Genomic DNA, 16827 nt, shown 5'->3' on the forward strand with positions numbered 1-16827 from the left:
CATCATCTGGACAACATGATTCATACCGACACACCATCTGTACAACATGATTCATTTCACCCCATCATATGTACATCATGACTTTTACCAATCCACCATCTGTGCATAATGATTCATACTTATCTGCCATCTGTACACCCTAATTCATATCACCCTACCATCTGTGCACCATGATTCACACTAACGCACCATTTGTACACCTTGGCTCATACCAACCCACCATCTCTATACTATGATTCATACCAACCCATCGTCTGTACACCATTATTCATACTAACCCAACATCTGTACAACATGATTCATGCCAGCCCATCATCTGTACATCATGAATCATACCAACCCACCATCTGCTTACCATGATTCATACCAACCCACCATCTGTACAGCATGATTCATACCAACTCATCATCTCTACACCATGATTCATACCAACCCATCATCTGTAAAACATGATATATAAGAACCCATTATCTATACAGAATGATTCATACCAATCCACCATCCGTACCTCACGACTCATACCAACACACCATCTATATACCATTATTCATACCAAACCGTCATCTGTACTAACCCATAACTTGTACACTATGATTCATACCAACTCACCGTTTGTTCATCATGGTTCATAGCAACCAACTATCTGTACAGCATGATTTATACCAGACCATCATTGTACAACACAATTTATACCAACCCATTATCTGTGCACAATGATTTATATCAACCAATCATCTTTACACCATGATTCATATCAATCCGCACACCATGATTCATACCAAACCACCATCTATACACCATGATTCATACCAACCCATCATTTGTACAGCATGATTCATACCAACCCATCATCTATACATAATGATTCATATTAACCCATCATTTGTACACCATGATTCATACCAACTCAACGTCTGTACACCATGATTCATACCAACCCACCTTCTCCACAGCATGATTTATACCAACCCAGCATTGCAAATGATTCATACCAACCTATTATCTGTCTACAATGATTCATACCAACCAAACATCTTTGCATCATGATTCATACCAACAAATCATCTGCACACCATGATTCATACCAACCCATCATCTGCACACCATAATTCATACAACCCACCATCTGTACACCATGATTCATACCAACCCACCATACGTACACCATGTTTCATACCAACCTATGATTTGTACAACATGATACATTCCAACCCATTACCTGCACACCATGACCCATAGCAACCCATCATCTGTACACCATGATTTATACTAACCCATCATCTGTGCACCATGATTCATACCAGCCCATCATCTGTACACCATGATTCATACCAACCCATCATCTGAACATCATGATTCATACCAACCCACCATCTGTATACCATGATTCATTCCAACCCATCGTCTCTACAACATACCACATACCAACCCAATATCTGTTCACCATGATTCATACCAACTCACCATCTCTACACCATGGTTCATACCAACCCATCATCTGTAAAACATGATATATAACAACCAATTATCTATACAGAATGATTCATACCAATCCACCATCCGTACCTCACGATTCATACCAACACACCATCTATATACCATGAGTCATACCAACCCGTCATCTGTACACCATGATTCATACTGATCTATCATACGTACACAATTTTTCATACCAACCCATCATCTGTACAACATGATTCATACCAACACACCATCTGTGCATCATGATTCATGCCAACCCATCATCTGTACACCAACCCACCCTCTGTACACGAGTATTCATAACAACCTATCATCTAAACACCTTGATTCATACTAACCCGCCACGTATACACCATGATTCATACCAACGCATCGTCTGTATACCATATTTCACACCAACCGACCATCTGTACATCATCATTCATACAAACACACCACCTGTGCACCATGATTCATACCAACCGATCATCTGCACACCATGATTCATACCAACCCATCATCTGCACACCATGATTCATACCAACCCTTCTTCTGTACACCATGATTCATACCAACCCACCATCTGTACACCATGATTCATTCCAACCCACCATTTGTGCACCATGATTCTTATTAACCTACCATCTGTGCACCATGATTCATACCAATCCACTATCTTTGCACCATGATTCATACCAACCCACAATCTGTACACCATGATTCATACCAACCCACAATCTGTACACCATGATTCATACTAACCCACCATCTGTGCACTATGATTCATACCAACCCACCATCTGTACACCGTGATTCATACTAACCCACCATCTTTACACCATGATTCATACTAACCCACCATATGTACACTATGATTCATACCAACCCACCATCTGTACACCATGATTCATACCAACCCACCATCTCTACACCATGATTCATACCAACCCACTATCTGTACACCATGATTCATACTAGCCCTCCATCTGTACACCATGATTCATATCAGCCCAACGTCTATACTCCATTATTCATACCAACCCACCATCTGTACACAATTATTCATACCAACCCACTATCTCTAAACTATCATTCATATCAACCCACCATCTGCACACTATGATTCATAATAACCCACCATCTGTACACCATGATTCATACTAACCCACCATCTGTCCACCATGATTCATACCAACCCACCATCTGTACCCCATTATCCATACTAACTCACCATCTGTACACCATAATTAATACCAACCCCCCATCTGTACACCATGATTCATACCAACCCACCATCTGTACACTATGATTCATACCAATCACCATCTGGATACCATGATTCAGACCAACCCACCATCCGTACACCATGATTGATACCAAACCTCCATCTGTACACCATGATGCATGCCAACCCACTATCTCTACACCATGATTCATACAAGGCAGGTCAGGTCAGGTCCGGCCACGTCACCTCAGAACAAGGCAGGTTAGGTCAGGTCAAAACAAGGCAGGTCAGGGCATGTCAGGACAAGATCTCAGTCAGTTCATGATAGCCGGCGGGAGAGGAATGGATCCCTCTGCTGGACTAGTATGTAATCCTCCTGGTGTGAGAGTAACAGAAATCCTCGAGCGTTCATGAAGGTTAGGAAGTCAGCATCAGGTTCCAGTGAATCTTGTACCATCTCCACGATGACTACCCTCACTGTGACACTGTTCCACGGGAAGGAGTAGAGGATCTCTTTTTCTGAACCCTGAGTATCTAGCGAGAGTACGTCTATGGTGGAGATGTTGAGTGCCAGAAGGTAGGATGAGAGAGGGAAGCATTGTGTCCAGCTGTACGAGTGGTCTGCCATATTAATGAAGGAGTCATATTTGTTGCTGTTCATAGTGACCCCCAGTTGATAAGAGGAGCCTATTACGTGCCACCAGGGCACCATATAGCCACTCTCCACACCCAGGGAGACGTGCACTGACCTCCTGCTCAAGTGATCCCACGAGAGGCAGGTGTTGGAGGCCCAAGCCTTGCGATGTTTGGCCAGTAGAGCCCTGTAGCTCACAACATTAGGCTCTATCAGTAGGCCGTTCCAGCCCAGTTCTTGCTCTAGCCAGAGGCTATTAGATAGCTGCTGTCCGTCCAGAGCTCCAGCTTCTACGAAGAAACCCTTCCTCTGCCCAGAGAACATCAAGTGTAGGAATCCGTGGATATAGTGCCAGGAGCCGCCCTTGCTACTGACTAGGTAGTAAGGATCCTGTGACAGGTTATAGGGCAGGACTGAGGGTGGCTGAAGGAAGACATCACGCAGAAGGGACACTACACGTGGGTCGTCGCCTGCCATACCATCCCACACAGCCGTCCTCGCATCCTCTAGGAAAATCTGAAAAATTTATTTTAATATAATGTCACAGCAAATGTGTCTCCACTCTATGTTGATCAAATATCCTTACCCTGGTGGAGGGATGACTCGCACTTAGTGTGGTGGAGAGATGAGTGTTGCTTAGTGAGGTGGAGGGATGACTGTCACTTAGTGTGGTGGAGGGATGACTCTGACTTAGTGTGGTGGAGGGATGACTCTGACTTAGTGTGGTGGAGGATGACTGTCACTTAGTGTGGTGGAGGATGACTCTCACATAGTGTGGTGGAGGGATGACTCTCACTTAGTATGGTGGAGGGATGACTCTCACTTAGTGTGGTGGAGGGATGACTGTCACTTAGTGTGGTGGAGGATGACTCTCACTTAGTGTGGTGGAGGGATGACTGTCACTTAGTGTGGTGGAGGATGACTCTCACTTAGTGTGGTGGAGGGATGACTCTCACTTAGTGTGGTGGAGGATGACTCTCACTTAGTGAGGTGGAGGTATGACTCTCACTTAGTGTGGTGGAGGGATGACTGTCACTTAGTGTGGTGGAGGATGACTCTCACTTAGTGTGGTGGAGGGATGACTACCACTTAGTGTGGTGGAGGATGACTGTCACTTAGTGTGGTGGAGGATGACTGTCACTTAGTGTGGTGGAGGATGACTGTCACTTAGTGTGGTGGAGGGATAACTCTCACTTAGTGTGGTGGAGGGATGACTGTCACTTAGTGTGGTGGAGGATGACTGTCACTTAGTGTGGTGGAGGATGACTGTCACTTAGTGTGGTGAAGTAATGACTGTCACTTAGTGTGGTGGAGGGATGACTCTCACTTAGTGTGGTGGAGGGATGACTGTCACTTAGTGTGGTGGAGGGATGATTGTCACTTAGTGTGGTGGAGGATGACTGTCACTTATGACTGCTCACTTAGTGTGGTGGAGGGATGACTCGTCACTTAGTGTGGTGGAGGGATGACCGTCACTTAGTGTGGTGGAGGGATGACTGTCACTTAGTGTGGTGGAGGATGACTGTCACTTAGTGTGATGGAGGGATGACTCTCACTTCGTGTGGTGGAGGGATGACTCTCACTTAGTGTGATGTAGGGATTACTCTCACTTAGTGTGGTGGAGGGATGACTCTCACTTAGTGTGGTGGAGGGATGACTGTCACTTAGTGAGGTGGAGGGATGACTGTCACTTAGTGTGGTGGAAGATGACTGTCACTTAGTGTGGTGGAGGATGACTGTCACTTAGTGTGATGGAGGGATGACTCTCACTTAGTGTGGTGGAGGGATGACTCTCACTTAGTGTGATGTAGGGATTACTCTCACTTAGTGTGGTGGAGGGATGACTCTCACTGAGTGAGGTGGAGGGATGACTCTCACTTAGTGTGGTGGAGGGATGACTCTCACTTAGTGTAATGTTGGGATGACTCTCACTTAGTGTGGTGGAGGGATGACTCTCACTTAGTGTGGTGGAGGGATGACTCTCACTTAGTGTGGTGGAGGGATGACTCTCACTTAGTGTGGTGGAGGGATGACTCTCACTTAGTGAGGTAGAGGATGACTGTCACTTAGTGTGGTGGAGGATGACTGTCACTTAGTGAGGTGGAGGTATGACTCTCACTTAGTGTGATGGAGGGATGACTCTCACTTAGTGTGGTGGAGGGATGACTCTCACTTGGTGTGATGTAGGGATGACTGTCACTTAGTGTGGTGGAGGGATAACCGTCACTTAGTGAGGTGGAGGGATGACTCTCACTTAGTGTGGTGGAGGATGACTGTCACTTAGTGTGGTGGAGGGATGACTGTCGCTTAGTGCGGTGGAGGGATGACTCTCACTTAGTGAGGTGGAGTGATGACTGTCACTTAGTGTGGTGGAAGGATGACTGTTACTTAGCATGGTGGAGAGATGACTTTTACTTAGTATGGTGGAGAGATGACGTTACTTAGTACGGTGGAGAGATGACTGTCCATTAGTGTGGTGCAGGGATGAATATCGCTTAATATGGTGGTGGAATAACTCAGTATGGTGAAGGGATGACGGTCACTTAATATGGTAGAGAGATGACTGTCACTTACTTTGGTGGATTGATGACTGTCACTTAGTGTGATGTAGGGAGACTGTCTCTTCGTATTGTGGAGGGATAATTGTCACTTAGTATGGTAGAGGGAAGATTGTCAACTGGTGGATGAATGACTATCACTTAGTATGGTAGAGGGATGTCTGTCAGTTAATATAGTGGAGGCATGACTTTACTTAGTATGCTAGGGGGATGTCTGTCAGTTAGTATAGTGGAGGCATGAATTTCACTTAACATGGCAGAGGGAAGATTGTCAACTAGTAAGGTGGAGATATGACTGTCACTTAGTATGGTAGAGGAATGTCTATCAGTTAGTATCGTGGAGGCATGACTTTACTTAGTATGGTAGGGGGATGTCTGTCAGTTAGTATAGTGGGCATGACTTTACTTAGTATGATAGAGGAATGTCTATCAGTTAGTTTCGTGGAGGCATGACTTTACTTAGTATGGTAGAGGAATGTCTATCAGTTAGTATCGTGGAGGCATGACTTTACTTAGTATGGTAGAGGGATGTCTGTCAGTTAGTATAGTGGAGGCATGACTTTATTTAGTATGGTAGGGGGATGTCTGTCAGTTAGTATAGTGGAGGCATGACTTTACTTAGTATGGTAGGGGGATGTCTGTCAGTTAGTATAGTGGAGGCATGACTTTACTTAGTATGGTAGGGGGATGTCTGTCAGTTAGTATAGTGGAGGCATGACTTTCACTTAGTATGGTAAAGGAAAGATTGCCATCTAGTAAGGTGGAGGTATGACTGTCACTTAGTATAATAGAGGGATGACCGTCATTTAGTATGAGGGAAAGATGACTGTCAGTATAATGGAAAGGTGACTGTTACTTAGTGTGGTGGTGGAATGACTGTCACTTGATATTGTGGGGGAATGAATGTCACTTAGTGCACTGGTGGAGGAATGAGTGTCACTTAGTGTAGTGGAGGGATAATTATCACTTAGAACAGTAGAAGGATGACTGAAACTTAGTACAGTGTGGGGATGACTGTCACTTTGTATGGTATTGTGATGACTGTCACTTGCTATGGTACAGGGGCGACTGTCACCTTCCAAGGAATACACAACTTACTGTGTTGGAGGAATGACTGTCACCTTCCAAGGAATACATAACTTACTGTGTTGGAGGAATGACTGTCACCTTCCAAGGAATAAATAACTTACTGTGTTGGAGGAATGACTGTCACTTAGCATAGTGAGAGGATGACTGTCGTTAGTGTGGTAGAGGGATAACTGTTACTTACTATGGTAAATGAGTGACTCTCACTTAGTATGGTATGGTGATGACTGTCACTTAGTGTGTTGGAGGGATGACTGCCACATAATTTGGTTGAGGAATGAGTGTCACTTAATGTGGTGGAGGATGACTATCACTTGGTATGGTAGAGGGATGACTATCACTTTGCAAGGTGAAGGGATCAAATCACTTAGTGTGGTGGAGGGATGACTATCACTTACTATGATGAAGGGATGACACTCAATTAGTGTGGTAGAATGATGACTCTCACTTACTATGATGGACTGATGACTGTCACATAGTGTGGTAGAAGGATGACTGCCACCTAGTGTGGTGGATGGATGACTCTCACTTAATGTGGAGGATGAGTCTCACTTAGTATGCAAGAAGGAAGACTTCACATACTATGATGGATAGATGACTGTCACAGTGTGGTAGAGGGATGACTGTCACTTAGTGTGGTAAAGAGAAGACAACTTGCTATGATGGAGGGATGACTGCCACTTAATGTGGAGGAGTAATGACTGTCAATTAGTGTGGTGGAGGAATGACAGTCATTTAGTGAGGAAGATGGAAGAATTAACTTACTATGTGAGAGAGATGCCTGTCACTTAGTGCGGTGGAGAGATGACCATCACTTGGTACAGTAGAGGAAGGTCTGCCGCTCAGTAAAGTGGAGGAATGACTGTCACTTAACATGATAGAGGTATAAATCACATTGCAAGGTGAAGGGATCACTTTACTTAGTGTGGTGGAGGGATGCTCCCACTTAGCATGGAAAAGAGAAGACTCATTTAGTGTGTGGAGTGATGAGTGTCACTTAGTATGGTAGAAGGAAGTGTTCCTTTACAGTGGTGGAGGGATGACCCACTTCTTGTGCTGTAAGGATGTTTGTCACTTAGTTTAGTGGAAGGATGACTATCACTTAGTATTGTAGAGAGATGATTCTCTCTCTCTCTCTCTTGATATGGTAGAGGAATGACTGTAACTTAGTATGGTACACGGATGACACACTTTGCTAAATGATTGGATCACTTAACTTAGTTTGGTGAAGGGATAACTGTCACTTAATGTGGTGAAGGGATGACTGTTACTTAGTATGGTAGAGGGAAACCTTCACTTACTATGGTAGAGAAATGGCTATCACTTTGTATAGTGAAGGGATGACTGCCACTTAGTGTGGTAGAGGTCACTTAGTTTGGTAGAGAGATGACTGTCATTTAGTGTAGGTGAAGGGATAACTGATACTTAGTGTAGTAGAGGGATGACTGTCACTAGGTATGTTAGAGGAATAACCGTCACTTAGGATGCTGGAGGGATGACTGTCACTTTGTGTGGTGGAGGATGAGGGTCATTAGTATGGAAAAAGGAAAACTCACTTACTATGGTAGAAAAATGGCTATCACTTAGTGTAACAGAGGGATGACTATTACTTAGTGTGATGGAGGGAGACTGTCTCTTGGTGTTGTAAAGGATGACGGTTACTTAGTATGGCAGAGAAAAGGCTTCACTTATTATGGTGGAGGGATGACTATCACTTAGTATGTTAGGAGGATGACTATCACTTAGTATGTTAGGAGGATGACTATCACTTAGTATGTTAGGAGGATGACTATCACTTAGTATGTTAGGGGGATGACTCACTTAGTATGTTAGGAGGATGACTATCACATAGTATGTTAGGAGGATGACTATCACTTAGTATGTTAGGAGGATGACTATCACTTAGTATGTTAGGGGGATGACTATCACTTAGTATGTTAGGAGGATGACTATCACTTAGTATGTTAGGAGGATGACTATCACTTAGTATGTTGGGGGAAGACTATCACTTAGTATATTAGGAGGATGACTATCACTTAGTATGTTAGGAGGATGACTATCACTTAGTATGATAGGGGGATGACTATCACTTAGTAAGTTAGGAGGATGACTATCACTTAATATGTTAGGAGGATGACTATCACTTAGCATGTTAGGGGGATGACTATCACTTAGTATGTTTGGAGGATGGCTATCACTTTGTATGTTAAGAGGATGACTATCACTTAGTATGTTAGGAGGATGACTATCACTTAGTATGTTAGGAGGATGACTATCACTTAGTATGATAGGAGGATGACTATCACTTAGTATGTTAGGAGGATGACTATCACTTGATATGTTAGGAGGATGACTATCACTTAGTATGTTAGGAGGATGACTATCACTTAATATGTTAGGAGGATGACTATCACTTGATATGTTAGGAGGATGACTATCACTTAGTATGTTAGGAGGATGACTATCACTTAGTATGATAGGAGGATGACTATCACTTAGTATGTTAGGAGGATGACTATCACTTGATATGTTAGGAGGATGACTATCACTTAGTATGTTAGGAGGATGACTATCACTTAGTATGTTAGGAGGATACTATCACTTAGTATGTTAGGAGGATTACTATCACTTAGTATGTTAGGAGGATGACTATCACTTAATATGTTAGGAGGATGACTGTCACTTGATGTGTTAGGAGGATGACTATCACTTAGTATGTTAGGGGGATGACTATCACTTAGTATGTTGGGAGGATGACTATCACTTAGTATGTTAGGAGGATGACTATCACTTAATATGTTAGGAGGATGACTATCACTTAATATGTTAGGAGGATGACTATCACTTAGTATATTAGGAGGATGACTATCACTTAGTATGTTAGGAGGATGACTATCACTTAATATGTTAGGGGGATGACTATCACTTAGTATGTTAGGAGGATGACTATCACTTAGTATGTTAGGAGGATGACTATCACTTAATATGTTAGGGGGATGACTATCACTTAGTATGTTAGGAGGATGACTATCACTTAGTATGTTAGGAGGATGACTATCACTTAGTATGTTAGGAGGATGACTGTCACTTAATATGTTAGGAGGATGACTATCACTTAGTATGTTAGGAGGATGACTATCACTTGATATGTTAGGAGGATGACTATCACTTAGTATGTTAGGAGGATGACTATCACTTAATATGTTAGGGGGATGACTATCACTTAGTATGTTAGGAGGATGACTATCACTTAATATGTTAGGAGGATGACTATCACTTAGTATGTTAGGAGGATGAATATCACTTAATATGTTAGGAGGATGACTATCACTTAGTATGTTAGGAGGATGACTATCACTTAGTATGTTAGGAGGATGATTGTCAAACATTCATCAGCACTCATAGTGACAGTAATTGTAACACAGGAGTATTATCAGGTAGACAAGGTTGGTGAAGTTGTTTGATCAGTACAATGACCAACTGCCTCTCGTATGTGACTCTCATGTGTGGGCAATATTTACCCTCAGTAAGTTCCTCGTCATACACATAACCCAGGTCGTAGGGCATCGTATTCATATCTTCTTCCATCACTTTACAATGCATAATTATCGTTCCTGGGATTGATATTTTTGATGCCAAGGAATCCATCAATCAAATAACATCTCTGAGTCATCTCGTTGACTCCTGCATTTCTGCTTCAACAGTTCATGATGACATCTTGTAGTACATCTCCAAGTGTTTCTTGTAGTACATCTCCAAGTGTTTCTTGTAGTACATCTCCAAGTGTTTCTTGTAGTACATCTCCAAGTGTTTCTTGTAGTACATCTCCAAGTGTTTCTTGTAGTACATCTCCAAGTGTTTCTTGTAGTACATCTCCAAGTGTTTCTTGTAGTACATCTCCAAGTATTGGTCTAAGAAATATGAGACTTGCATGATTTTGTTGGTCATGCAACACTGAGTACAAGAGCAGCTGTGTTGTGTAACATTTGTTGGTTGGAGATGTGTTGTAAGCTCAGTCCAACCAGTGTTCAAGATTGTCAACCTACCTTCCTAGTCTGGCTTAACTGTACGCATGGTAAACTATCATTCATGTCTCCATACAACTGTATGACGTACATATGACTGTCTGTATGATGACGAATACATGACTGTCTGTATGATGACTTACACATGACTGTCTGTATGATGACTTACACATGACTGTCTGTATGATGACGTACACATGATTGTCTGTATGATGACGTACACATGACCGTCTGTATGATTTCGTACACATGACTGTTTGTATCATGACGTCCACATGACTATCTGTATGATGACGTACACATAACTGTCTATATGATGACGTACACATGACTGTGATAATGACGTACACATGACTGTCTGTATGATGACGTACACATGACTGAGATAATGACGTACACATGACTGTCTGTATGATGACGTACACATGACTGGGATAATGACGTACACATGACTGGGATACCCTGTATATCATATTTCTCTTTCATCATGAACTCTAATTATCGTGTCAATGATTCACGAGCGGCTTCTGAGACAGTAAGTTGAAGTGACACACACACACACACACACACACACACACACACACACACACACACACACACACACACACACACACTCCATTATTGATCCCAGTCATCACAGAGCCGTTGTCTGTCCCAAGTGGTAGCAGGTATTACATTTGTAAGCCATTTTTTAGAGTGACATGTTGATTGCCTCACAAATGAACTACATTTTTCTTAGTTCAACTAGATCCAAATATATCACAACATTGTACTTACGTGAACTAGAGTAATATGTAATGAGCAGCATGTCTCAGACAGCATCATTATTACCCTCTTCAATAAACATACTCAATTGTCTCTCACCGTCATCATCAAGTCCTCTATAACATATGCAGCACATATTACCTGAGCACATCCAGCTTTATCAGTACTACTACGACAAGACTTACTAAAACACACTTACAACACTTAAGTGATCCACCACGCCACTAAAAGTTGCTATAAACATGTGATCCACCAAACCACTAGAGCAATGATTTGCTTCAAAGATGTGATCCACCACACCACTAGAAGTTGCTACAAACATGTGATCCAACACAACACTAGAGCAATACTGTGCTACAAACATGTGATCCACCACACCACTAGAAGTTGCTACAAACATGTGATCCACCACACTGCTAGAGCAATGCTCTGCTACAAACATGTGATCCACCAAACCACTAGAAGAATGCTCTGCTAAAAACATGTCTCTGCTACAAACAAGTAATCCACCACACCACTAGAGCGATGCTCTGCTACAAACGTGTGATCCACCACACCACTAGAGCGCGCTACAAACATGTGATCCACCACACCATAAGAGCAATGCTCTGCTACAAACATGTGATCCAACACAACACTAGAGCAATGCTCTGCTACAAACATGTGATCCAACATACCACCAGAGCAAGGCTCCGACAAATATGTGATCCATCACACCACTTGAACCTGTTACAAACATGCGATCCATTACACCACTAGAGCAATGCTCTGCTAAAAACATGTGATCCACCACACCACTAGAGCGATGCACTGCTACAAACAAGTGATCTGCCACACCATTGGAGCAATGCTCTGCTACAAACATGTGATCCAACACACCACTAGAGCAATGCTCTGCTACAAACATGTGGTCCACCATACCACTAGAACAATGCCATGCTACAAATATGTGATCCACCACAACACTAGAGCGATGCTTTACTACAAACATGTGATCCACCATATCACTAAATCAAAACTGTGCTACAAAAATGTGATCCATCACACCAGTAGAGCCTACTACAAACATGTTATCCATCACACCAATACCGCAATGCTTTGCTACAAACATGTCTTCCACCACATCGTTAGAGCAATGCCCTGCTACAAACATGTAATCCACCATACCAATAGACCAATACTCTGGTGCAAACATCAGATCCACCACATCACTAGCGCAATACTCTGCTACAAACATGTAATCCACCACACCACTAAAGCTATACTCTGCTCCAAACATGTGATCCACCACAACACTAGAGCAATGCCATGCTATAGGAATGTGATCCACAATACCAGTAAAGCAATGCTGTAATACAAATATGTGATATACAACACTACTAGAACAATGACCTGCTACAAACATGTGATCCACCACACCATTAGAGCAATGCTTTGCTACAAACATGTAATCCACCATACCACAGGAGTAATGCTCTGATACAAATATTACATCCACCACACCACTAACGCAATGCTCTGCTAAAAACATGTAATCGACCACACCATTAGGACAATGCTCTGTTACTTGCATGTGACCCACCAAACCACTAGAGCAATGTGATATACAACACCACTACAGCAATGCCCTGCTAAAAAACATGTGATCCACCTCACCAAAAGAATAATGCTCTGCTGCAAACATGTGATCCACCACACAACTGGAGCAATGCTCTGATACAAACATTTAATCCACCACGCCACTAGACTAATGCTCTGCTAAAATAAATGTGATCCACTACACAATTAGCGCAATGCTCTCCTACAAACATGTGGTACCCTACACCACTAGCGCAATGCTCTGCTACAAATCTGTGATCCACCACACCATTAGAGCAATGCTCTGCTACAAACATGTGATCCACCACACCACTAGAGCAATGCTCTGCTAAAGACATGTGATCCACAACACCAATAGAGGAATTCTCTGCTAAAACATGTGATTCACCACACCACTAGAGCTATGCTCTGTTAAAAACATATAATTCAACACACCATTAGAGGAATGCGCTGCTACAAACATGTGATCCACCACACCACTAGACCAATGCTCTGCTACAAATATTTGATCCAAGGAACCACTAGAGCTTCCAACAATCTTATGATCCATCACGCCACTAGAGCAATGCTCTGCTACATACATGTGATCCACCACACGACTAGAGCAATGCTCTTCTACAAAAATATGATCCACCACACCACTAAATCAATGCTCTACAGAAAAATGTAATGCACCACACCACTACCGCAATCATCTGCTACAAACATGCTCTAGTAACAAAATGTGATCCACCACGCCACTAGAGCAGTGCTCTGCTACAAACGTGTAATCCAACACACCACTAGAGCAATGCTCCCTTACAAACATTAGCTCCACAACACCACTAGAGCAATGCTCTTCTACAAAAATATGATCCACCACACCACTAAATCAATGCTCTACTAAAAAATGTAATGCACCACACCACTACCGCAATCCTCTGCTACAAACATGTGAAACACCACACAACCAAATCAATGCTCTAATATAAACATATGATCCACCACACCACCGAAGCAATGCTCTACTACAAACATATGATCCACCACACCACTAGAGCAATGCTCTGCTGCAAACATGTGATCCAAAACACACTAGTACAATGCTATGCTACAGTTATATGATCCACCACACGAATAGAGCCTCCTACAAACATGTGATCCACCACATCAATAGAGAAACGCTCTGCTTAAAACATATGATTCAACACACCACTAGGGAAATGCTCTGCTACAAGCATGTGATCCACCACAACACTAGAGCAATGCTCTGCTACAAGCATGTGATCTACAATACCATTAGAGCAATGCTGTACTACATATATATGATATACCACACTATTACAGCAATGACCTGCTACAAACCTGTGATCCACCTCACAATTAGAACAATGCTCTGCTACAAACATGTAACCCACCATACCACTAGAGCAATGCTCTGCTATAAATATTAGATCCACCACACAGCTAGCGCAATGCTCTGCTACAAATATGTCATCCACCACACCATTACAGCTATGCTCTGCTACAAGCATGTGATCCACCAAACAACTAGAGCAATGTGATATACCATACCACTACAGCATTGCCCTCCTAAAACCATATGATTCACCTCACCAAAAGAACAATGCCCTGCTGCAAACATGTGGTCCATCACACAACTGGAGCAATGCTCTGCTACAAACATTTAATCCACCACGCCACTATAGCAATGCTCTGCTGAAAACATGTGATCCACCACAAAATTAGCGCAATACTCTCCTACAAACATGTAATACACCGCACCACTAGCGCAATGCTCTGCTACAAACATTTAATCCACCACACCATTAGAGCAATGCTCTGTTACAAACATGTGATCCACCACGCCACTAGAGCAATGCTTTGCTAAAAACATGTGATCCACTACACCAATAGACGAATTTTCTGCTAAAACATGTGATTCACCATACGACTAGAGCTATGCTTTGTTAAAAACATGTGATCCACCATACCACTAGAGGAATGCAATGCTACAAACATGTGATCCACCACACCACTAGGGCAATGCTCTACTACAAATGTTTAATCCAAAAAACCACTAGAGCTTCCTACAATCATATGATCCATCACGCCACTGGAGCAATGCTCTGCTCCAAACGTGTGATCCATCACCCCACTAAAGCAATGCTCTGCTACAAACATATGATCCACCACACCAATAGAGCAATGCTCTAGTAAAAAAAATGTGATCCACCACGCCACTAGAACAGTGCTCTGCTACAAACATGTAATCCTCCACACCACTAGAGCAGTGCTCTCTTACAAACATTAGCTCCACAACACCACTAGAGCAATGCTCTGCTACAAACATGTGATCTTCCACACAACGAGAACAATGCTCTTATACAAAAATATGATCCATCACACCACTAGAGCAATGCTCTACAAATAAATGTGATCCACCACACCACTACTGCAATCCTCTGCTATAAACAAGTGAAACACCACACAACCAAATCAATGCTGTAATACAAGCATATGGTCCTCCACACTACTAAAACAATGCTCTGCTACAAACATATGATCCACCACACCACTAGAGCAGTGCTCTGCTACAAACATGTGATCCACAGCACACTAGAACAATGCTCTGCTGCACTTATAAGATCCACCACACAAATAGAGCCTCCTACAAACATGTGATCCACCACATCAATACAGGCATGCTCTGCTTAAAACATGTGATTCAACACACCACTAGAGAAATGCTCTGCTACAAACATGTGATCCACCACATCACTAGTGCAATGCTCTGCTACAAAAATACGATCCACAACACCGCTAGAGCATTGCTCTGCTACAAACATGTGATCCAACACACCACTAGAGCAATGTTCTGCTACAAACCTGTGATCCTCAACAACACTAGAGCAATGCTGTACTACAAATATGTAATATACCACAACACTATAGCAATGCCCTTGCTAAAACTTGTGATCCACCACACCGAAAGAGCAATGCTCTACTACAAGAATGTGATACCCTACAGTACTAGAGCAATACTAAGTAACAAACATGTAATCTACCACACCATTAGAGGAATGCTCTGCTAAAAAAAAGTGATATACCACACCACAAGAACAATGCTCTGCTACAAAGAAATGATACACCACACTACTACAGCAATGCTCTACTACAATCTTGTGATCCACCACACCATTAGAGCAATGCCCTGCTACAAACATGTAATCCACCATACCACTAAAGCAATGCTCTACTACAAAGATTAGATCCACCAAATCACTAGCGCAGTGCTCCGCTACAAACTTGTGATCCACCACACCATTAAAGCAATGCTCTGCTACAAACATATGATCCACCATACCACTATAGAAATGCTCTGCTACAAAAATGCCATCCACCATACCACTAGAGCAATGCTCTGGTAAAAACATGTGATCAACCACACCAATAGAGGAATGCTCTACTAAAAACATATGATTCACCACACCA

The 16827-nt window shown here is 42.6% G+C and overlaps 1 protein-coding gene across 1 annotated transcript; it reads right to left on the reverse strand.

The window, feature by feature from the left end:
• Positions 1-3005: 3005 nt before the first annotated feature.
• Positions 3006-10531, reverse strand: LOC139766742 (protein Star-like). The gene is made up of 2 exons (XM_071695664.1): positions 10436-10531; positions 3006-3836 (listed from the first exon to the last, which is right to left on the reverse strand). Exons 1-2 carry the CDS (start codon positions 10529-10531, stop codon positions 3006-3008), a joined length of 927 nt encoding a protein of 308 aa, XP_071551765.1.
• Positions 10532-16827: the final 6296 nt, after the last annotated feature.

The sequence above is a fragment of the Panulirus ornatus genome, chromosome 58 (genome assembly GCF_036320965.1).
Source record: "Panulirus ornatus isolate Po-2019 chromosome 58, ASM3632096v1, whole genome shotgun sequence".
Taxonomy (NCBI): Eukaryota; Metazoa; Arthropoda; class Malacostraca; order Decapoda; family Palinuridae; genus Panulirus; species Panulirus ornatus.